Source organism: Mustela nivalis, assembly GCF_964662115.1.
Source record: "Mustela nivalis genome assembly, chromosome: X".
Lineage (NCBI taxonomy): Eukaryota > Metazoa > Chordata > Mammalia > Carnivora > Mustelidae > Mustela > Mustela nivalis.
Window position 1 is genome coordinate 133,433,600 of NC_139040.1, and position 23,770 is coordinate 133,457,369.

The 23,770-nt window shown below is 64.3% G+C and overlaps 2 protein-coding genes across 2 annotated transcripts in view; both read right to left on the reverse strand.

The window, feature by feature from the left end:
* The window catches only part of LOC309856065 (cohesin subunit SA-2-like), a 48,794-nt gene extending 28,080 nt beyond the window's left edge, over nt 1–20,714 (reverse strand). Inside the window, exons 1-9 of the mRNA XM_082716769.1 lie at nt 20,103–20,714; nt 19,403–19,469; nt 12,491–12,616; nt 11,610–11,762; nt 10,756–10,852; nt 9,282–9,358; nt 6,127–6,198; nt 2,525–2,729; nt 736–887 (exon numbers count right to left, since the gene is read on the reverse strand). Of these exons, the coding sequence (XP_082572895.1) occupies nt 736–887; nt 2,525–2,729; nt 6,127–6,198; nt 9,282–9,358; nt 10,756–10,852; nt 11,610–11,762; nt 12,491–12,616; nt 19,403–19,469; nt 20,103–20,698 (1,545 nt within the window). The 5' untranslated portion in view covers nt 20,699–20,714. The remainder of the gene's footprint in view (nt 1–735; nt 888–2,524; nt 2,730–6,126; nt 6,199–9,281; nt 9,359–10,755; nt 10,853–11,609; nt 11,763–12,490; nt 12,617–19,402; nt 19,470–20,102) is intronic.
* A 1,113-nt stretch (nt 20,715–21,827) lies between these two features.
* Nucleotides 21,828–23,722, reverse strand: LOC309855952 (uncharacterized protein; the record flags this gene model as incomplete). Its single annotated transcript, XM_082716537.1, has 2 exons — nt 21,828–21,911; nt 22,727–23,722. The coding sequence occupies 2 exons, from the start codon at nt 23,720–23,722 to the stop codon at nt 21,828–21,830; spliced, it is 1,080 nt and encodes a 359-aa protein (XP_082572663.1).
* Nucleotides 23,723–23,770: the final 48 nt, after the last annotated feature.

The window sequence follows — 23,770 nt, forward strand, 5'->3', positions numbered from 1 at the left end:
CGCACCGTGCTTTCTGCGCCCCCGCGTGCTGGCGAGTGGTGCGCAGACCCTGACCCCGAAGACTCCCCAGTCCTGGGGACGACGCGCTGTCGTGGCCACAGCCGCCCCCCACGCACCCCGGACCGACTAGACGCGCACACGCTGTGCAGCAGCCTGGGCTGGGGACGGCCCCCAATCCACAGCAAGAAGGCGGGGCCGGGGAGCAAGGGGCGGGGCCGGGGAGCAAGGGGCGGGGCCGGGGAGCAAAGGGGCGGGGCAGGGGAGCAAGGGGCGGGGCCGGGGAGCAAGGGGCGGGACTGGGGAGCAAAGGGGGCGGTCCAGGCTTGGATGCTTCCTGCCCCTGTACACCTCCACCCGCCCCACCTGCGCACCCCCCCACGCTCCCGCACGCGGTGCCTGTGCCGGTCCAGCAGCTCCATGTAGTACACGGGTCCCCCTCCTCCGTCTCTCCCTCCGCACCCCTGCACACAGCCCCCTCCGTACCCCTGCATCCCCTCCCCACGCTCCCGCACCTGGTGCCTGCGCTGGTCCAGCAGCACCATGTAGTACTCGGGTCCCCCTCCTCCCTCCCTCCCTCCCCACCCCTGCATCCCCCCCACGCTCCCGCACCTGGTGCCTGCGCTGGTCCAACAGCTCCATCATGTAGTACTCGGGTCCCCCTCCTCCGACTCTCCCTCCCCACCCCTGCACACAGCCCCCTCCGCACCCCTGCATCCCCTCCCCACGCTCCCGCACCTGGTGCCTGCGCTGGTCCAGCAGCTCCATGTAGTACTTGTGCCTCCCCTTGAGCGTGGTGATGCTCTCGATCTCGTACAGCCGCTGGGCCGTGCGCCTGCCCGTGCAGATGCCCTGGTTCACGCTGGCCAGCGCCGTCAGCAGCTTCATGGCTGCCAGCAGAGCGGGGCTGTGACCCTGTTACTGGGCTCCACCTCCCACAGGAGGGACCCTTCTGCAGCACTCAGAGGGGGTCTGGGGGGTAGCTGGGAGGTCGGGGAGCTGGGAAGGCTGCTGCATCCTGCCCCTTGCTGGGTCACAAGATTGCATACGGTTACCCCCACAGGATGACTGTGCATGTGGACCCCAGAACACATCTCAGCATGCCCAGGGCGTGGACACACCCCCCGACCTTTCCAGCGGCAAGGTCATGTCTGTGCCCTGAGGGGGCAGAATTCCACCAGGTGGGAAATGACCTCAGAGGAACACAGGGCCAGGACCACAGCAGAACCGGGCTTCAGCTGAACAACCCCAGCTCGGCAGGCTGCAAACGCCCAAGGAACCTTGCCGCAACCGGGACACGTGGCGTCTCAGGACCAGCAGTCCAAGGTCAGAGTTCACGTGCAGGACGCCCCCCCCCCGCCCCTGCTCCAGAGCACGTGGCACCATGCACCCTGTGTCCCCTGCAGACCCAGACATGGGAACGAGACCCACGGAGCCACTGGGAGGCTGAGACACCCTGACACACACACGGGAAGAGCCCTAAATCTTCAGGGACCTGTCTGGCACGGGACCGGAGTCCCCGGGGCACACATCCCTCCACAGTCTCCTGTCACAAACTCCGGATTTCTTCAGGGTTCCCAACGGGTCCGTGCAGAGACCCTGACACGCCCTTACAAACGTTTCTGTGTGAGGATCACTCCGCAGACGGCTGCGTCCACGGCCGCTGCACCTCCCGTAAGGAGGCAAAATGCACAGGACTTCTAACCTCGGGCCTCCGAGCAAGTCCCCCAGTCAGCACCGACCGCTCAGCGTCCATTGGGGGAGAAGCTGGCACTAACCGCTCCGCACGTGTTCGTGGAAAAGACACACCAGGCACTGACACCCAACCAATAACCCAATTTGTAGAATTACTCACTTAGAAAACCTAACACTCCTGGTCCAGGAGAAACACGACATGCCCAGGAGGGCCAGCCCTGGGGGTTCTCATGGGGACAGACGGACAAGACATGACCGTGTGGGCTGGCCTGGGGTCTCTCGTGGGGACAGAGGTACAGGACACGCCTGAGGGGCCGGCCCTGGGACTGAAGAGCCCACCCTCTCTCCAACGTCAGCCTTGCCCCAGCCTCTGCTGTGGCACATGTACAGGGACAGCTCTGTGCCCCTCGCCACCCAGTCCCTCTGTGAAGCAAACGTCCCTCCATGGCTTCTCCGTCCCCTCCAGCTCCTGGTGACCACCCGGCCAGCAGCCTCTGCCCCCTGCAAGCCAGCACAGGGCAGGCCCGGGTGTGGACACTGGCCCTGGGACAGCAGAAGCCCAGGCTGAGGCCCCTGCCCCTGTGTTCGTGTCCCGTGGCTCCCGGCTCTGTGTCCCATGGTCCTTCCCCCACAGTCCATGCTCCTAGTCCCACGGCCTCTGCCCCTGTGTCTCATCTCCCCTGCCCCCATGTCTGTGGCCCTAGGGCCCTTGCCCCTGTGGGTCCTGGACCCATGTCCCCTACCCCCATGTCCTCTGGTCCCTGCCCCCACGGCCCCAGCCTGCCCCGCAAGTCAGCAAAAGCCCGGGCAGGGGCCCCATGCAGCATCTCACCGGCCAGGGAGCTGGTGTGCCGCAGGCTGTACACGGCCGAGTTTGTGAGGCCACTAAGCATGCCGATCACCGTGTCCATGAGGTGACCGTCACACAGCACCGAGGAGTGCGTCTGGTGCACCAGCAGCTCCGTGAACTCGCAGAAGTTCACCCGAAACCTCTTCCAGAAGGGCCCCGGCCCCACGATGGGGTAAAAGTCGCTTTGCTGTGTTCAAGACAAGAACACGGGAAAAGGGGTGAGATGCCGGGCCCGGTCTAGGCCCATCCCACCATCACGATATGGAGCTCTGTTCCCAGACAGGGGACCCTGCACTTACAGGAAGTGACACGTCCACTCTCAGGGTAACCCCCAGACCCTGCTCCTGGGGGGTTACACATCCACTCTGACCCAGAGTGACCCCCAATCTCCCAGACCCTGCTCCTGGGGGAGGGGTCACACGTCCACTCTGACCCAGGCTGACTCCATGTCTCCGAGCTCCAGCCCCGGGGTGGCGGGGGGTGAGGGTCACATGTCCAGTCCGACCCCGGGGTCCCCTACCCCCATTCCCGCACTGGGGGCATCCATATCCGCAGTCAGCGCAGTGACCCCTGCTCTCTGGACCCTGCAGCCGGCAGGGCTCAGACTTGCGCACCGACCCGGCGACCCACCGCCCTGACACCGGAACCTGGGGTCACACAGCACACCCAGCAGGGTCCCCCCGTCTGCTCCAGAGGACCCCCTGGGCGGACACCCTCGTGTGGGCAGGAGCCGGGTCTCCGGGTGCTCAGAGGACAGCGGGCAGGCACGGGTCGGACCCTCGCCCCGGTTCTGCCCGGTCCCGGCTCACTCCAGGGCCTGAAACGCTCCCTGCGACGCGGAGGTGCCGACGGGTGCTCCTGGCAGCCTCGCCGCTCCCTGAGCTCCCGGGAAACTCCAGGACGAGCGGGGAGTCGGGAAGGGAAGAGACCCCGCGGGCTTGCAGATGCGCTCGCCGCACCCCCCGCCGCCCGTCAGCCTCGCGGCCTCTGTCCCTCGGGGGCCCAGCAGGCCAGTCAGCGGACAGTCCGGCTCCAGCTGCTCTGCGCCTGCACAGGAAGGGGTTCCTCAGGGGAACCCCCTTCAGCCTGGCGTCCGTCATGCATACGGACAGTCTGAGTCACCTGCACAGCCTGCGGGAGACCCCTCGGGGACGGTGAGCTCCGCAGGGAGGCTGAGGCTGGAGGCCAGAACCCAGCAGGGGGATGATGCCAAGTGCCCAGCCTGGGGGTGCCCAGAGGGTGACCGAGGGCCGGACATGCCCCAGCTCTGCGCTCTTCGCACGCTGCACACCCGTCACGCTCTACCCCCACGTGCGGCCCTGTGCCCTCCCCATGGCCCACATCCGCAACTCCGCAGGGTGTGGGGCTGCGTTCACAGCTCCCTGCCTCGCTCACACTCCCCCATGCAAGCTCACACTCCCCCATGCAAGCAGGGACCCGCGAGATGGTGCACAACCGTGTCCCACACACCGAGCCCTACCATCTGGGCCATCCCCCATGCCGGGGCCCCCACACTCCGCACCCCACCTTCCCCAGTGCACTGTGGGCACAACCCTCCTCCTCCGTGCTGGGACCCGTGTGCCCCATGCCCCATACACTTTCCCTCCTACACATCACTCCCTCTGCACTAGTCCCTGCCACTGGCTCCTACCATGCTCCCCCAACTGGCTGACCCCTCCCCATTTGCTGCCATGTGAAGGGGCGGGGTGCCCTGCCAGGGACCGGCGACCAGACTTGGGGGGGAGGGCAGTTGCTCCAACAAGCCAGCTCACCCCCGCCTCCGCTGACGCCAGTTCTGCACCTTCAGTCAGTCCCTGAGAGGTGAGGCCAGAGCTCTAACCGGGTTACAAACATGTCCTGAAACCCCCCATTCCGAGGCTAGACCAGGTCACTAACCAGTTACAAACATGTCCTGAAACCCCCCATTCCGAGGCTAGACCGGGTCACTAACCAGTTACAAACATGTCCTGAAACCCCCCATTCCGAGGCTAGATCGGGTCACTAACGGGTTCTGCAAGGTCAGTCCTCACTGCTCAGTCCGTGCAGTTGTGAGAAAACCTCCCGTGCCCTCGTGAAGTGCTCGCATCCACTGTACCTCATCCACACACCAGGATGGTGAGAATGAGTGATGGGAGGGCACCAGGTGCGTCTCCAGCCCACAGGACACCTGCACTTTCTGGGTCACAGGCCAGCCACACGGTGCGCCACAACACCCTTCTCCACCCCGACGCCGACGGTCACAGAAGCCCTGACTGGTTGGGTCATATCAACAGTGCCCATGACGACAACACGCACACTACAGCAGAGACTACGGAGAGCACGGTTGGGTCTAAATGTGCCAGTGTAGGTGGGACAAGATCTCGTCTAAAGGCACCCGTGCAGACAGAACACGATCAGGTCTGATGTGTGACTATAGACGGAACACAGGTCTCCATGACACAGTGAAGACAGAACACGACCAGGTCTAAACAAGCCAGTGTAGATGAAACATGATCCGGTCTAAATGTCCCAATGGAAACGCAACACAGATCTCCATGACACAGTGTAGACAGAATAGGATCTTGTCTAAATGTGCCAGTGTAGACGGAACACAGGTCTCTATGACACAGTGAAGACAGAATAGGATCTTGTCTAGATGTGCCAGTGTAGACAAAACACAGTCAGGTCTAAACAAGCCAGTGTAGATGAAACATGATCCGGTCTAAATGTCCCAATGGAGATGCAACACAGATCTCCATGACACAGTGTAGACAGAATAGGATCTTGTCCAAATGTGCCAGTGTAGACAAAACACTCTGGTCTACATGTGTCAGTGTAGACAGAACATGCTCTGGTCTAAATGTGCCAGTGTAGACAAAACACTCTGGTCTACATGTGTCAGTGTAGACAGAACATGCTCTGGTCTAAATGTCCCAGTGTAGACAAAACACTCTGGTCGACATGTGTCAGTGTAGACAGAACACATTAGGACTCCATGGTACAGTATAGACAAAACATGATCACGCCTACATGTGCCAGTGCAGACAGAAAATTCAGTTCCCATAACACAGGATAGAAGGAACACTGTCAGGTCTAAACGTGCCAGTGTAGACAGAACTTGCTCCGGTCTAAATGTCCCAGTGTAGACAAAACTCACTGGGTGAACTCACTTCTGCAGGACAGGTCAGGCCTACAGGTCCCGCAGTGCAGAGCCCGGTGCTCTCATCTGAAGCAGCACGCCGTGGGACCCAAGTGCCCCCAGCGTGGACTGAGTGCTCAAGTCCTATCCTGCTGCGGACCAGACCGGGAAGCTCTACCGCACTCAGTGTGGACAGGACGGGGTCAGGTCTGGTCGAACCCTGCCTCACTGCAGGCTGGACACGGTGAGGTCTGCCCACCCGGTGCCGGCAGAACCCTGTCCCCAGGGCCAGCTCAGTGCGGCTGTCGTGGGAGCCGGGCATGTGGCCGCAGCCCCTTGGTGGTGATCAAGACGCCCACCCCATGCTGAGAACGGCCCAGGAACTAACCCGGGGCTTCGCCGGCCTCCGGCGGGCTGGGAAACCACACAGAACTACCCCATGCGTAAACTCCGGAATGTGTGTTACCAGTTTCTCGGGCCACATGATGGTCAGGATCCAGGGGTACGCCAGAAACTTCTTGTAATACAGCCCGGTCTCCTGCAGGGACAGACGAGATGTGCTGGTGAAGTCCCTCGTCCCCAGACCCGCGGCGGGTCCCAGCAGGACGGGCTGTGTAGCACGGGGCACCGGAGCCGGTCCACCTCCCCTGGCGGATCCCAGAGGCCGAGGCCCATGGGGGGTGCCGGTGGGGGGGTGGTTCTGAGCAGCCAACAGCACGAAGGGTCTACCCCTACAAAAACAGTCCACGGACACCTCTACGTCCATGCCCTCGTGTGGGCGCGGACAGACTCTCTGTGGCCCTCGGCCCCTTCGTGGACTCAAATGACACTTGAGCATGCACTGTGTCATCTCTAGAAGCCAGAACGGGGAGACGCCATGGCACAGACACCCCAGTCCGCACAGAGGACTCGGGAGCGTCGGAGCCTCTCACGCTCCGCGGCCATGGCTCCCTATGGCCAGCGCCATGGCCGTGCGTGTCACCCCACCCGCGGTGGGCCCTGCACGCTGTAGCATTTCTCTACGTGTCCAGGGGTCGGCAAAGCCCCCAGTGCTGCTCCTGAGGTGGGGGAGACGGAATGGGACCCCGATCTGGCATTGGGGGCTCTCTGAGGAAAGAGGCCCAACGGAGTCAGCCGTGCTGAGTGGTCCCCAGGAAGGAGCTACGTTCAGGGACACTGAGGCGTCCTCCTCCACTACGGGCCTGGGCTCTCCCCCATGCTGAACGCGTGGGCTTCCAGAGAGCTCTGGGACAGACAGCTAAGTGGCCCGTGGCGTCCTTAGCTGGACCCTGCATGGGACAGAAACAGAATGTGACGGACAGTGCGGAGACAGGCACGGTGATATGTGCTGACCCCACACGGACGCTGTCCTCCGGCAGCTCGGAGTGCAGAGAAAGGACAGCACCACGGTCACACGGGCGTGCTCACTGTCACGCACCAGACACAGCCAGGGCCCGGGTCAGTCTGCAGGCCCCTCGCAAGTGACCGTGGACACGCACAGAGGGGCAGACACACGTGTGCACAAGCACGGACCTGCACACACACGCCCACGTGCACAGGCACAAGGCCCTCGCTCACTCAGGTGCAGAGTATACACGCGTGTGCGTGCGAGGCAGAGACAGACGTGCGTGAATGGGGGGGTAATTGCAGACAGCACACGTGTGCACGCATGCTCTCGCTCACGTGCCGTGCACAGACGTGTACAAGCACAGCACAGAGGCACACGTGCATGCGTGTGGAAAGGGGAAGGGAGTGCATACACGTGCAATCGCTCATGCGTGCGTACCCTATACACACGTGTGCAAGCACAGCACTGAGGCACACGCGTGTCCACGGGGGATAAGAGAAAGAGCGCACACGTGTGTAATCACCCACTCACATGGACCACAGACACACGCATGCACGGCAGAGGCACACGCGCATGCATGGGGCATAAGAGAAAGTCAGCGCACACCTGCATTGGCTCGCTCACATGGACCGCGCACACGCGAGTGCAGGCACAGCACAGAGGCACACGTGCAGGCATGGATGGGCAGAGTGAAGCCGGGAGAGCACTAGCGGCTGAACACGGGAGCGGTTTCTGTGTGCCCCCTTTCCTTAGCTTGGACGTTGTTACAAACAAAGTTAGAGAAAAAGTCACCGTTCACGGACTTGATTCCCAAGACTTTCTGGAGACACTTATTAAGTATTTGAGGCTGTGAGAAGTTTTGTAGGTATCACATCTGTTCACGTGAGTCCGTCAGCAACGGACGAGCCACACGCACCGTGGCCGAGGCCACAGCCTTGAAGAGGAAGGACGTGCTGCACCCGGGGACGTGGCTGGGCCTGGAGCACATCAGCCGGACCCGGAAGGACCGGCCCTGCCCGACTCCACGTACACGGGGTCCGCAGCGGAGCCCCATCCACACAGACAGACAGTAGACGGTGGGCCTGGGGCGGGGGACGCGGATGGGGACAGTGTCTGATGAGGACAGAGCTTCGTGCTGCGCAGATGGAACGTTCTGGAGCCGGATGGTGGAGACCGTTGCACAACAGCGTGAATGCACTCGGTGCCCCTGAGCTGTGCGCTCTAGAGCGTTGAGACAGCAAATTGTAAGCTGGGGGTCCTTTACCACAACGGAAACAGCGTCAGAAACCAGAGAAAACCGCCTTTCCGTGCAACGAGGCGTCAGCTCCCTGGCAGCCCGGGGCCCTGAACCGTGCGCACGATGAGGAGACTAGCAAAACGGGCGCGGCATCGGACACGGACAGGGGTGCGGACCCACAACCTAACACACACGTGGAGAGGCCGTAAGAACACGTTGGCGTCACCGCACGAAGCAGAATGAGCACACACTCGGACCCTTTGTCACACGCAAACAGGGGGCCACGTGCAATTGGACCCACAGACACACACGTCCACGGCCACACACAGACCGAGCCCGAAACCCACCAGAACGCTGTCTGAAGCAGAATGGGGACGTGAGGCACGCACACACATGCGGTGGAACACTCCACGGCCACGACACGGACCTTTACTGGACGGGAATCACGTGTATACAAAGTGTTCCTGAAATCCTGTGTGCCCGGGACAGAAGAGCCGCACAGACGCCGCCCCGGGCACGGTGGCTCCCGGGCACGGTGGCTCCCGGGCACGGTGGCTCCCGGGCCCGGAGCTGGAAGCCGGCCGAGTGCGACTGGCCTGCGCAGGACCCTGCGTGCAGCAGAGCCCGAGCACAGGAACACGGTGAGCACCGAGTTCAGGACCACGGTCCTCCCACCGCGGGGAGGAGTTCAGGATGGGCACAGGCCGTGACTGGGCATCCGCCAGCCTCGCCCTGTGTCTTCCCTTCCACGGCGGCCACCTGAGTACCGTTTTATAGCCACATTTTTTCAGGCAGGACAGAGAGTCCCACCTTTGATTCAGGTTCACGGGTTTCTTTATAAAGAAACGTGGTCCTGCCCGCGAAGCCCCGGGCAGCCTCTCCTCGCGGGCAAGCACAGGAGGACGGCTTCTGGCCGGGAGATGGAGACGCCTCAGCTCGTGCCACCCCCCCGCCTGACGGCCAACCCACGGGCCCGGGGGGTCCAGGGCACCGACCTCAGGCCCCAGGCTCCCGGAGTGCACGGAGCCCGTCCCACCTGGTCAAACTTCTCTGTCATTTTGTGCACCACGTTCTTGCCTTCCTTGCTCTGGTACAACTCGGCCGTCACCATCCCTGCAACAGGAAGGAGACGCGCTTCAAGCCAACCCTCCTTGTCCCGGGACTCGCCGCCTCGTCCCCCAGAGAGGACGGCAAAGCCGCTGAACGCAGCCTTGGCGGCTGGGGTCCGCAGGCACCGTGCCCTGCGTGTCTGTCGCCACGGGGCTTCCGTGACGCACCCTCGGGGCGCCCGGCCGGACACCACTGGGCCTTCTCCGGAGGCAGGTCCTGTCCCCACAGATGCTGCGTCAGGGTCCAGAGGGAGGGGAGGCCCTGGCTGTTTGCTGGTGCCGACGGCGGACGGACAAGGACACAGTACGCCGACTCCCTCACGGTACGGACCTCCGTGGTGCACACACATGCCGTGGTCGCCGGTCGCCGCAGCCTCCACCCCCCACACGTGGGTGGCCCCTCTCATTTCCGCGGCCCCAGGAAGCACGGAGGCCCCGCCTGCCCGCGGACATGCTGTCCTGGACATTTCGTGCACAGCCCATGTGGCCCCAAGCATCTGCATGTCTCCCCGAGCACCGTGAGGCTCACGTCCACGCGTGTGGCCACGGGGGTTGGCGCTTCCCCGCTATCATCCTCACGCGCTCCCCCGAGGGATCCTCACGCTCTGAGAGTTTCGTCCCCCCTGCACATGGCTGGGGGAGCGCTCAGCCATTCCATGGGCGCCAGGCAGGAGGCACGGAACTGCCACGGACCACAGTGTGGCCCTCTGGCAAAGCCCACCCACACCGACCCCCAACTGGGAGACAGCTGAGCCTCCCGGGCAGGGACCTTCCTGCCTCTTCCAGCCCCTGGGGCTCCGGGCGTCCCTAGGCTGGTGGCCACGTCCCCCCCATCTGTGCCTCCGTCCTCACGTGGCTTCTCCTCTGTGTCTGTCCCTCCTCTTTTCCTCTGAGATTTTATGTAGTTATTTTAGAGACACAGCGAGCAGGAGCAGGAGCAGCAGGAGGAAAGGCAGCAGGGAGTGTCGGGCAGACGCCCGCGGAGTGCGGACCTGACTTGCGGCGTGATCCCGGAGCCCAGAGATCATGACCTGAGCCGAACACGAGCTTCAGAGGCTTAAGAGACTGAACCCCTCAGGCCCCCATGTCCCTGCTCTTACGAGGACCGAGTCTCACAGGACTAGGGCCACCCGAAGACCACCTCACTGCTCACGCCTACAAAGGTCTTCCTCTACGAGGTCGCATCCTGAGGTCCTGGGGTCAGGACGTGGACAGACCTCTTCTCGGGCAGTCAGCCTTTGCTCTGAGGTCACAGCGCTCGCAGAGGCAAGTCTCCTCCCTAAAAAAGCCTCTGCAAAAGCCCGGCCGCCCAGTCTCTCTTACAACCCTGCGTGGACAGGACGGGCAGGCCCAGCGGGCCTCGTGGGGTGGCGCCCGCGAGCGTCCAGGAGCCCGGCTCACCTTCACAGCCACAGCACTGGACAAAGAAGCTGATGAGGTCCAGCAAGGCCAGCTCCCGGTCCTCCTTGTAGGACCGCACCCACTCCTCGACGGCCGTCTGCTGGGGCAAAAGCCAGAGGTGAGCACCCGTGTGATGGGGGGTGTGGCCCGGCCAGCGTGAGGACACGTGAGATCATGCGTCGGACCCCGCGGGAAGCCCTTGTGTGCAAGCGTGCGTGTGACCAGGTGCGTGTGACGGGCGGTGGTGAGTCCTCGTCCGTGTGCATGTGTGAGGTGAATTGCGCGAGCCCGTGTCTACGTGTGAGATGAGGTACGTCTGGGGGCATCAGTGCGCACTCGTTTGTGTACGTGCGTGTGCGAGCAGGCGCGTGGGCCGGGCAGTGGTGTGCGTTCCATCAGGTGTGGGACGGGCAGTGGTGACCACGTGTGTGATTAAATGTGTGTGACGGGAAGCGATGCACGTGTGTGTGATCAGGTACGTGACGGGCAGCGGTAAGTACGTGTGATTAGATGTGTGTGACAGGCAGCGGTGTGTGTGTGGTGTGTCATCAGGTGTGTGGGATGGGCAGCGGTGAGCACGTGTGTGCGGTCAGCTGTGGACGGGCAGCAGAGAGCACTCGTGGATGCGTACACGCATGTCTGATCACACACGTGACGAAGACCACGCACCAGCAATGGGCATTCGTGACAGCTGGACGTTGGGGCAGCACAAGGCCGCGGTGGGTCCAGCCGTGACTCTGCCGGGACACCTGGCCTCTGGCCTCCGTGTGGCCGTGGAGAAGCCGCAACAGGAGGGCCTCTTGTCTGCCGCCCACCATGCCTGCCCTGCCGCAGCCCCCCTCCGCGGGCACTACCTGCACGGAGTTCTTCCCCAGGGCGACCATCTCAAAGAGGGTCACCTCCGTGGCGATGGCCACTTTCTTCCTGCGGTGCTTCCGCGGCGGCCGCCCTCGCCGGCGGGTGCTGGGTGCGCTGGCATCCTGGCCCCCCGAGGGCGTTCCCTGTGCCTAAAATCAAAGGAGGCTGTGATGGGGCTGCACCCCGCCCCGGAAGCCCGAGAGATGGGCCAGGACGTGGCCCTGGGCTGGTACACGGGGCACTGTCCAGTCCAACACGGTTGACGGGAACGGGGGCCACACAGGAGAGACGCCACGGCACACGGGCGCGTGCCCCTCCCCCACCACGTCTTCATGCCCTCCGTACCCCACCGATCTGGGCTCCACAGGGCCCCCCTGCTGCAGCCACAAGCTGTCCCTGCTCACCCGAGACAATGGGCGGGGAGCTGGGCTTCCCCCCTGGAAGGGGCACCCCCGGAAGGAAGAGCAGGGCACAGACCCTCCCCCCCAGGCGGGAGGCCTCAACGCCATGGCGCAGGGAGGGGACACGGAGCCCGACGCAAGGAGGTGGGTGCCGTGTCTGTGCGTGGCGAGGGGACGCCGCGTGTCAGGACAGAGATGATGCGGTGTCTCGGGACGGGGCGGGGACACGGTGTCTCAGGACCAGGATGGGACACGGCGTCTCAGGACGGGGAGGGGAGGGCCCTGGTGGTCCCGTGGGGTCCCAGTGGACTTGGGGTTGGACGGGCAGGCCGTGTAGGGAGGAAGGCCTCCAGGACCCACGTGCGAGCTGGCCCGTGCCCGGCCTGATGTGGAGGAGCCCGTCTCAGTCCCCCAGCCCCTGCGGCCCTCCCAGCAGGGGTCAGGACCAGGGTGGAGCGCCTCCTGCTGGCCATCACCTCGAAGACGGTCACCACGGAGACGAACTGGCCAGCCTGGTTGCGCAGCCTCCTGCACGGACGCCGCCCTCGTCGCCGGGGTCCGCTCCCACCGGCCTCCCGGCCCCCCGAGGGTCCTTCCTGCACCTGCAATCAGACAGCGGGATGCGACGAGCCGGAAGCGCTGGCCGCCGGAGGCCGAACGAACGACCGGACCCGGCAGCGCGGGACGAAGGCAGCACGGCCAGCAAGCGACCGCTCCGAATGCCGGTCACCACCAGGGCCCGAGGCGAGGAGGTCGGACCCCACGACACCCACTGCTGCCGCAGGACAGAGACCCCGGCAGGACCTTCTGACGCCGGCCGGGTCCTCAGCCCAGCGCTCCTACGCCGCACCGGCCTCCCCTGCACCTGCGTCCCTGTCCGTGTCCCTGACCATGTCCCCGCCCCACCCTGACACGCCCAGTCCACGTGCTGCAGCCACGGCCACGGACCACCAGTGTCCAGGGGACAGAAAGCTGCTGTGAAGCCCATCCCAAGGGCTGTGTCTCAGGGCTATGCGGGATCCATCACCCGCCCCCACCGATCAGAGCCCAGAACGGAGATGGGGAGCTCAGGCCGGTGACCGGCAAGGTTGGGGGAAGTCAGTCCCCCGGGACAGGTGACCAGGTCTCCCTGTCCTTAGCGGCGGGCGGTGCCTGGGGCTCATCAGAAGCAGGACGGAAACCAGCACAACCTCGCGGGGAACAAGGAGAGTAGCCCCAAACCAGGGGTCAAAGGTACACACAGCCGAACAAGGGGCCACGAGAGAACCGGCAGTCATGTGCAAAGACGGCGGGACCCAGGATCACTGAGACAGTGAGACCCGGGGCTGGCAGAACCTGGGACCACACACACAGACGGTGGAGCCTGAGGGTCCCTCGAGAGCGCTTGGCCCAGGAGCAGCGCGACCTTCCCTAGCGGGCCGCGGCCACATCAGGAGGACCAGCAACGGACGCCGAGAGAGAACCAGGGCCACGACCCCCCAGACCCAAGGCTCCCTCCCGTCCACTCAAGTGTGACCCACCCCGGGCGTGCGGACACTGTGCGTCCTCGAGGGCCATGGCGGGTGTGCAGGACCCGTGCCCACGCAGCACCGCACCCCTGCACCGTGGGCCTCCATGACACTATGTTCATCACCGAGAACACGCTAGCCCAGGCTGGCTCACGGCCACCGAGAACGCCACGGCAACACCCACCGGGTCCCGCACGGAGGAGCCGCACACGGACACCTGTGCCAGGAAAGACCTTGCCTCAGGAACACGCTCTCCTGCGTCTTCGGGAAGACAGGATCGCAAAGGTACACGTTCACAGAGACAGCAAGAGACGCACGTGCAGCTTGACGCGGACGGGAGGCGTCGGCCTGAAAGGGAAGCGCTCGCCGTGTCCTGTTCTCGCAGACTCTTTCGTGAGTCCGTGACAACTGTGAGTACGAAGCCTCAAGTTGGGCTCTTGGTCCCTGTCGACCCGGGACGCAGCACGCACTGGTTTGGTCTTTGCGTCACCTGGCAGGATCTACGCGGCCCCCGTTTCCTGGCCGACACGATGCTGCAGGACGCGCCTTTCGCCGTCTCAGAGTTTAGCCCGTTCTCGGGGGCTGAGGAGACAAGGAGGGGTCGCAGGCGTCGCGCGCTCCGTGGGGCGCCCGCACGTCCCGAGGCGGTAGGAAGCGCCGGCAAGAGTCTCCTTCCCTACCCAGGGCCGGTGTTTCTCCCACACCTGCGTCCGCACGGGCCCAAAACGGGGCAGGCCTGACTACTACGATCCCGCAGTATTCTGGAAACGCTGCTCTGTGGGACAGACAGGACAAGAACAGGAAAGTCACCTCCGGGGGAACGGGGGCATAAGGTTAGCTCTGTTGGAGAACCACGCCATCGGCTACACAGGAAATCCCACAAGACGTACCAAACTATCTCCTCAGACTCTAGTGAACGAACAAGCAAGGCCACCGAATACCCGGTCCGCGTAACCAAGTCAATCCTAGCTCTATAAACACGCGATGAGAAACCGGACATGGACAGTAGGAAACACCGAAACCCGCGCCGACCACAAGGGCTCCTCACAAATGAAAAAGATATCAATCCAACAAAATACGGGCAGCGTCTGCGTACTGAAAACTAAAAAAAAACAGAATCAAACAAGACGTTCAGAAACACTGAGCTATACCGTGTTCACGGAACGCAAGGGCGACCGCGGACCAGGCTAGGACAGCCGGCACCTCCGTACCCCACGCTCCGTACGGGACAGAGCAGCCAGACAGGAGACGCGTGAGGACAGAAAGGACGTGACAAACCCACGAGGACGCGGTGACGGAAGCCTCCGCCCGCCACGGCACCCGCCTTCCCCTCCTGAGCACGCGGGACGCTCCCCAGCACGGACGACACGCGAGCCCTCACGTCTGCACAGATTTCACGGGATCCCGTCTGACCACGGTGCTGGGAAGTCACCGATCAGCAACAGACCAAACACTGGAAAAGTCCTAAAACTGCGGAAGTTCAAACACATCCCGTGAAAGAATGAGTGGATCTCGGGCGCCTGGGCGGCTCAGTCCGTAAAGTCTACTTCGGCTCAGGTCATGGTCCCGGAGTCGTGGGGTCGAGCGCCACGTTGGGCTCCTGCTTCCTGGGAGTCTGCTTCATCCTTTCCTCACTCCCTCCCCTGCTCCTGCTCTCTCTCCCCCACCGCAAATAAGCACATAAATACGTAAAATGTTTTTTAACAAGAACTAGTGGATCAGAAAAGAAAAGCCACACGGACAATTAACAAATACTGAGGAACAAATAAGAAAGAAAACACGACATGGGTACAAGTCAAGCAGTGCTCATGGGACACGCGCAGCTGTAAGTGCTGACCTGAAGCCAAGACAGACCCCAGAGCGAGCTCACACCTCGAGGAGCAAGAAAAAGGACAGACTGAACCCAAAGCTGGCAGAGGCACGGCCGTCGGAAGGAAACAGGACTGAGAGGAACACGACAGAGGAGAGGAAGCCGAGATGAGCAACGAAACCCCGATGGTTCTTCTGAAACGTAACAGAATTCAGAAAGCTTGAGCTTCGCTGGACCACGCATAAGAGGGAAGACGCTGACTAAGGACCCGGGAACGGACAGTGGGGCATTGCTCTGGATGCCCCAGAAGCAGCGTTAGAAGACAGTCCGCGGCCAACGGCAGACGGAGACACGGGACGGCCGGCCCGAAACGATCCCTCTCCAGAAACACGAACCCCGGCGACAGGAAGTCGGACCCAAGTCGGACATCTGGACACGCCCGGAACTCGGAGGAGATTGAATCCGGAGTCCAAGCCCCTGACAGGAGAGGCCCTGAACGTCGGGTGCTCAGAGGAATTCTGCCATTTTAATCCGACCATTGTGTCGACCCCACTTTCAGGGGAACTCACCCCAACGCTTCTCAACTCTTCCAAACACTGGGGCGGAGGGACCGCTTCCCACTCATCCCAGGAAGCCAGCGATGCCCTGGTCCAGAGCCAGAGAGAGACCGTGCCAGGACCCTCCAGACAACATGCCTCACGGACACGGGCGCCAACACCGGCAACAGAACCCGGCAACGGCGCTCGGCGGCACGTGGGCCGAGGGCACGCCACGCCAAGCGGGACGTCCTGGCCTGGAAGGTCGCGTCCGCACACAAAACCGGCCCACGGACGGCACCACATCCACAGCACGAAGGGAAAATATCACGGATCAACTCGACGGGTTCAGAAAGACGGACGGAATTCAACGGCCTTTCGTGGTTCGCACGCGCAAGCAGCAGCGCAGCGGAAGAGCCGTCCGTGCGACGAAGCCGTCGACGAGAAGCCCGTGCTGCAGGCTGCGTGGCGGCAAGCTGCTTCTCCAAGGACGGACAAGGCAAGCACGTTGGCGTGTGCACGTCGACGGTACGCGGCACCTGGAGGCAGGGACACGGGCCAGGCTGACGGAGCAAGACGGAAAGAGAAAACCGTCCACACGGGACTGGAAAGAGCCACACTACTTGGCAGATGCTGTAGTTTTGCATGTAGAACCCTAACAAGTCTAGCTGCGCACGCACGTGCACACACACACACACACCCACAACGGGGGGGGGGCCAATACACGTGAAGGGGCAGGGGCCACGTCAACGCGCCGCAATCCGCGGCGTGTCCACACAGCGTCGTGAGGGTCTGGAAAGGCGGGGTCAGAAACGGTCCCACGGACGGGGGCGTCACGCCCAGTGAACTACGCAGGGACTGGCTGGGCCCAGACCATGGAAGACGCACGTGACGAAAAGCAGGACACGCGGCGGGAAGAATTCAGGATGACACAGGTCCCTGGGAGGCGTCCCGTGTTCATGGACAGGAACGTCCTGTGTTCATGGACAGGAAGACGCCCGAGCGGTGAGACGGGAACACAGCCCCGCGTCCCCTACAGAGTCGGCAAGACCCCAAGGGCCTCCCCGGCACGCGCTTTTCTAGAACGCGCAAGCTGACTGTAACATTTGCACGGGCAGGAATGAACGAGGACAGGCCACGCCGTGTCCAAAGACACCGAGGCTGCAGCGTCCACACGATCGAACCCCAGACCTGCGTCCAAAGCTGCAGGCCCGAGACTGCGTTCTACTGGCAAAAGCACGGTCCCACAGACCAGGGGAACGGGACAGAGCCCAGAAGCAGCAGCACATAAACACGGTCCAGCTGCCGTTTCGTAAACGCGCAAACAGGGGCACCTGGGCGGCTCCGTGGTGTTAAGTGTCTGCCCGCAGCTCGGGTCGAGATCCCGGGGTCCTGGGCTGGAGCCCCGCGTCGGGCTCCTGACCGGCGGGAGGCCTGCCTGTCCCTGTCCCGCTCCCCCTGCTTGTGCTCCCTCTCTCGCTGTGTCTCTGTCAAATAAATAAAGTTTGAAAAAAACAAAATAAAATAAAAACAAACCTGAGGGATAGACTATAATGTGCTCAAAAACAGTAGCGAACCCGGGGCACCTGGAGGCTCAGGTCACGGTCCCAGGGTCCTGGGATCGAGCCCCGCATCGGGCCCTCTGCTCCGCGGGAGCCTGCTTCCCTCTCCCACTCCCCCTGCTTCTGTTCCTTTTCCCGCCGTGTCTCTCTCTGTAAATAAAGAAAATCTTTAAAGAAATAAAAAATAGTAATAACAAAAACTAAAACGACAAATAAAAGACACTATTCACAGAATGAAGGGGCCCTCGCTGGCTCGGCGGGTGAAGCCTCTGCCTTTGGCTCAGGTCACGAGGCCAGAGGCGTCAGGCCGTCCGCTCGGGGAGCCTGCTTCGCCCTCGGCCCGTCCCCCTGCTTGTTCTCGCGCGCTCTCTCGGTCCCAAATAAATAAGGGAAATCTTTTTAAGAAAACCGGAATGATCAGACATGCCGCTGTCTGGTAGAAAATGCTCGCCGAGTACGTCCTCTGTTCCACCACTTCTACCGATGTTCTACAAAGGGCTCTGGAAACGCGACGAGAAAAGAACGAAGCCAACAAAAATGACCCACGAAAGAGGAAGGACTCCTGCCCAGAACACCTGCGCGCTGGGACCGTCCGCCCCGGGAAGGGGCTCAGGTCACCGGCCTGAGGGAGATGCGGGCGGAAATCAGTACCGTGAGATCAGCTAAGATCCAACATGCTGACGGCGGCCGGGGGCAGGTGCAGTTCTGGTGCGGGCCCCCACGAGGTGGGCGCTGACCGCTGGGGAAGGCAGCATGGCGGTGTCCCGCAGCGTGGCGGTGTCCCGCAGCGTGGTGGTCTCCCGCAGGGTAGCGGTCTCCCGCAGCGTGGCGGTGTCCTGCAGCGTGGCGGTCTCCCGCAGCGTGGCGGTATCCTGCAGCGTGGCATTCTCCTGCAACGTACGGCTGCATGCACCCGCCACTGCACCGGCCCGCGAGGAACAAAGCAAGTTTCCGCACGGAGCTCTGGACACGGGTGTTCCTGGCCGCTCCGTCAGGGACACCAGACCCTACAAACTACCCAGAGGTGCCATCCACAGCACACGGACAAGCCGGGTCGACCCCAGGTGGGACAGCGGCTCCATAATACAGGAGGAATCGACGGAGACGCTACCACGGCTGAAGGTGAAACACGTCGCTACGCCGAGGGAACAGATCCCGGCCCGGAAAGGAGATGAACGGAGACGCCGTGGTGTAGCAGACACGGTACAGAAAGCCAGGAACGGCACACGGCGTCACGTCCAGGCACCGCGCAGATCGGCGGTGGGGGCCGTGAGGACATGCCACGAGGGAGGCAGAATCACCAAGGCCTGCGGGATTGCGGGGACGGCGTCCGCGGTCATCTCCCCGACCACAGGGACAATCGCACAGTGTCCGCGGGCTCAACGTCCCCGTGGAGGGGGACACAGCAGATCAAGGGAAACGGGACTGAGAGCAGCCCGAGAAGCGAGATCCGTGCCGGGGAGCAGCCAAGGGGCATCCGTCGCGCCTCGCCCTGGGGACACAGCTCTGGGCGAAGATGCAGGCCCCGCCCCGCAGGGCCCCGGACACTCACCACCCCCATGGCCGCCGACCTCGGGGCCCGGGGGCTGCGGGCTCCGCCACGGTCCCCACCCCCCCACGGACTATAGCACGGACGCGCAGTGTGTCACAAATTCCGCGGCCACGCGGAGTCGCCGCCCATACCCAGAGCCCGTGGACCCCCCAGATGACGTCGGGGCTGCTGTTCCTCCCCGTCCCTCTGAGGTCAGGCGGGCGGAGAGACTACGGACAACGAGAACACTGGACAAACGTACAGCTGGGTCTTCCCGGGGACCGCCGGACAGTGCGACGGTCAGGGACCCCCACCTCCTTCCGTGGTCTTGTCCTCATCTTCTCGCCCACAAGAGGACAGGCCTGCTTCTCCCTCGGAGAGACCCCACACCTCGGGCCCGAGTCCCCACCCGTGCGGGACCTCCCCAAGCAGGACACTTACCGACACGCGGTCCCGGCCGCCGCCGCCGCCCGACACGGCTTTCGCCTCCGCTCGGCCAGACCTTCCGCTGAGACACAAGACAAGTCAGATCGCGGCGGGAAGCTGGGGGTCTCCGAGCCGCCCCCGACGCCCCATCGCTCTTCGATCCACACGCTTCCACACACGGGGACGCCAGGCACGACGGGCACCACGCGACGGGTAGGCACGGTGGCCGGCAGACGGAAGGTGGCCACGCGCCCCAAACAATGCCCGGGGACGGGGAGTGGCTCGGCTCAGGGAAGGCACAAGACTCTGCGAAGGGGGGGTCTGCCCTGCACCCCGGGCGCTCCCCGACTCTAAGTCAGTGTGCGAGGCTCGGGGTGTCCCCCGGCGGGAAACGCCTCCCACGCCGTCCGCGACGCGTCTTACCGCCCACGGACACTTAACCGGGCCGACGAGGGAAGACGTCCCAAGCCCAGCGAAAACACGAGGGGCCGTGCCCGCCGTCCTCCACGCAGGGCTCCTCTGCCCCCCGCCCCCTCCCCACCGGCAGCATGTCTGCGCTGGGCAGAATACACAGGAGACGCGGGGACAGTCCCGGAGCGCTCTGCTTCGGCAGGAAGGGGAGGGGGACGCCCAGCCCGCCGGGAAGAAGCCCCGCACCCCATCCGCAGCCATGAGACACACCGACCCCAGGGAAGCCGTGAAAAAGATGCGTTACCTCATTGTCGGCGTTAATCCTGGCCGCGTCCCTCCCCCACCCACCCCCAGAAACCGCTGGGAAGGCAGGCTCGGCGGGGGGCGTGCGGGGCGTGCGGGGATCCCGGCCGGACGGCAAGCGGAGGAGCGCGGGGAGGGCCGGGGCCGCGAGAGCCCCACACAGCCCTGCGAATGGGAGCTGGGCAGCTCCTGCTCCGGAGGACGGGGCTTGCGGGAGTGGACCTGCCCACGTCCGACGCCAGGTGGCGCAGAAGGACCACGCGGGCGGGCGGCCCAGTGAGGTCCTGCCGGCCTCCTGCTGCACGGGGCGCCGCCCCCCAGCCTCCAAAGACAGGCTCCGGGGACAGAAGACCCGGGCATTCCCATGGACTCCCTCATGCACATCCCCTGGCCTGGCGGTCTCCAGCCGTGAGACGGAGGAGGGGTGGGGGGCACGGAACAAAGAGCCACACTCGCAGCCCACGAGCCACACACTTGTGCACCAATCAGGGCAACTGTGACCCCACGGCCCAGGAGACGGCATCCAGGAAGCAGCGCCGGCCCGGGGCTTCCCGAGCGACCCTGAGTCCTGAGTCCTGAGTCCGCGTTTGCCGTCATGTCCCACGCCAGGGACCCGCATTGCATCTCATTCTGCCCCCCGTGGTCCCTGGGCCGGGCCGTCCCCCACGCGCACCCCCACACGCCCCCACGCGCCCCCACGCACACCCCCACGCGCGCCACCCACGGCTCTTCAAGGCTACGTCCCACCATCCTCCTGTCCTGCCCTGCCGGGCTCGGAACCCGGACCTCTGCCCGCGTCTCCCCAAACCTCAGAAGCCGCAGATGCCACACACACTCGAAAGGAACATTTCCACCTTCCCGAGGAACGAGAAACTCCTCGTGACCCCCTGTGACCCCATGCTGCTTGGGGTTTTTCCTGGTTAGGGAACGGATCCCCTTCGAACAGGAGGGGAACCCCTCTGGAGCCCGCCCGCCCGTCACCCTCGGCCGGACCCGGGGACTGGGCCACCCTGCCGCACACCACCTTCACTGCGGAGGCTCTGATGCCCAAGCACTCCTGGGACCCCCAGGGCCACCCGCGGGCGACCAGCACAGCTTTCAGAATCCGCCCAGACCACTCAGGCCCCCAGGCAGCACCGGGAATGCCCAAAGTCAGCATCCCACGCCCAAGGCTCGCTCGGAGACCGTGCCCCTCAAGCACTGAGCGACTCCGTCCTGCCAGGCAAACTTCCAGACTCCTTAGTCCTGCCTACGACCCCCAAGGCGGGCTCCCAGACCCCCAGGGATGGGGCAGGACTCCCACGGCACGGTTCAGGACTCCCGGGGCTCCGCTTGCCCCTCCCCCACAAGGCAGGGTCTGGAGCCCCTGGCCCACACTCCGAGCTATCATCCCAGACTTTGGAACCCCTGGGGCCAGACGAGAATCTCCAAGGCAGAGTTCGGGCCCCCCATGGCTGATTCAAACCCCAGAACCTGAACCCCTGTGCCACACGTGGACGACCAGCACAGACTTCACGACGCCCCCTCCCCCCCGCCGGCGGAATTCGAAACCTCCAAGTCGTGTTCAGGACCCCCCCCCCCACTCCCCGGCCAGGCTCCATACCCTACTGCAGACTTCAGGACCCCTCAGAACAGCTTCAACGCCCCCCAAGGAAGTGGCTGGGATCCCCAGGGCTGCACCCGCAGCTCCAAGGCGGTATATGGGATTCCCTGGAGGGATCTGCACTTAACCCCTCAGGTAAAGTTCGAGACCCCTGGGGCAGCCCTCAGACCTCCACTCAGGGTTCAGGACCCCGGGGCAGCACTCGGACTCCCACGCAGGATTTGAGAACCCTGGGACAGCACTCAGACCCCCAAGGTAAAGTTTGGGACCCCAGGAGCACCCATTAGGGCAACCTTGTGCCCCAGGGGCAGCAGTCAGAACCCCACAGCATGGGACCCCAGGGCAGCCCTCGGAAGCCCACGCAGGGTTCGCGACCCCTGGGGGAGCACTTGGACACCCAAGGTAAGGTTTGGGACCCCCCAGGACAGCCCTCGGACCCCCACAGCAGGGAAGCCTGGCACAGCACTTGCAGCCAACGCAGGGGAACCCCAAAGTAAAGTTCGGGACCGCTGGGGCAGCACTTGGAACCCCCTATGCAGGGGACCGCCCTGACATGGTTCAGGACCCTCAGGGCAGCACTCTGACCCCTACGGCAGGGGACGCCCAGGGCAGCACTCAGACCCCCACGGCAGCACTCGGACCTCCACACAGAGCTCTGACCCCCGGACAACTGTCGGACCACCCACGGCAGGGGACCCTCGCGGCAGCACTCGGACCCCCACGACAGGGTTCTAACCCCCAGGTTAGCACTTGGACCCCCCACAGAGCTCTGACCTCCGGGACAGCACTTGGACCCAACGGCAGAGGACCCACGGGCCAGCACGAGGACCCCCAAGCATGACCCAACTCCCGGGGCAGCACTTGCACCCCCACGCAGGCTCTGATCCCTGGGGCAGCACTTTGACTCCCACACAGGGCTCTGACCCCGGGGGCAGCACTTGGACCCCCACGCAGGGCTCTGACCCCTGGGGCAGCACTCGGACCCCCACGCAGGGCTCTGACCCCCAGGGCATCATTCGGACCCCCACGCAGGGCTCTGATCCCCGGGGCAGCACTCGGACCCCATGAAGGGCTCTGACCCCTGGGGCAGCACTCAGACCCACAGCAGGGGACCCGCGGGGCAGCACTCGGACCCCCCACGACAGTGTTCTGACCCCCGAGGCAGCACTCGGACCCCCACGCAGGGCTCTGACCCCTGGGGCAGCACTCGGACCCCCACGCAGGGCTCTGACCCCCAGGGCATCATTCGGACCCCCACGCAGGGCTCTGACCTCCAGGGGCAGCACTCGGACCCCATGAAGGGCTCTGACCCCCCGGGCAGCACTTGGACCCCACGCAGGGCTCTGACCTCTGGGGCAGCACTCAGACCCACGGCAGGGGACCCGCGGGGCAGCACTCGGACCCCCCACGACAGTGTTCTGACCCCCGGGCAGCACTTGGACCCCCACGCAGGGCTCTGACCCCCAGGGGCAGCACTCTGACTCCACGCAGGGCTCTGACCCCCGGGGCAGCCCTCGGACCCCATGAAGGGCTCTGACCCCCCGGGCAGCTCTCGGACCCCACGCAGGGCTCTGACCCCCGAGGCAGCCCTCGGACCCCCACGCAGGGCTCTGACCCCCAGGGGCAGCACTCGGACCCCACGCAGGGCTCTGACCCCCGGGGCAGCCCTCGGACCCCCACGCAGGGCTCTGACCCCCAGGGGCAGCACTCGGACCCCATGAAGGGCTCTGACCCCCGAGGCAGCCCTCGGAAGCCCACGCAGGGCTCTGACCCCCGGGGCAGCATCCTGACCCCCACGCAGGGAGGGCTCTGACCCCCGGGGACGGTAGTGGACTTCCAGGACCAGACTCGGCCGCAGAGGGGGACGCGTGGTGGGAAGCGGCCGCCCCGGCCCAATACCGGCGCCCGGCCCCGCTGGCCGCGCTACCTGGTCCCGGGTCTCCGGAGAGCAGGACCCGCAGAAGCGAAGCTCGTCCGGGCCGGCGGCGTCCCGCCCCCCAGCGCCCGCGAGCGCCCATCGGGCACGTGACGCCCGGCGGCCAATGGGGAGCTCGCACGGAGGCACC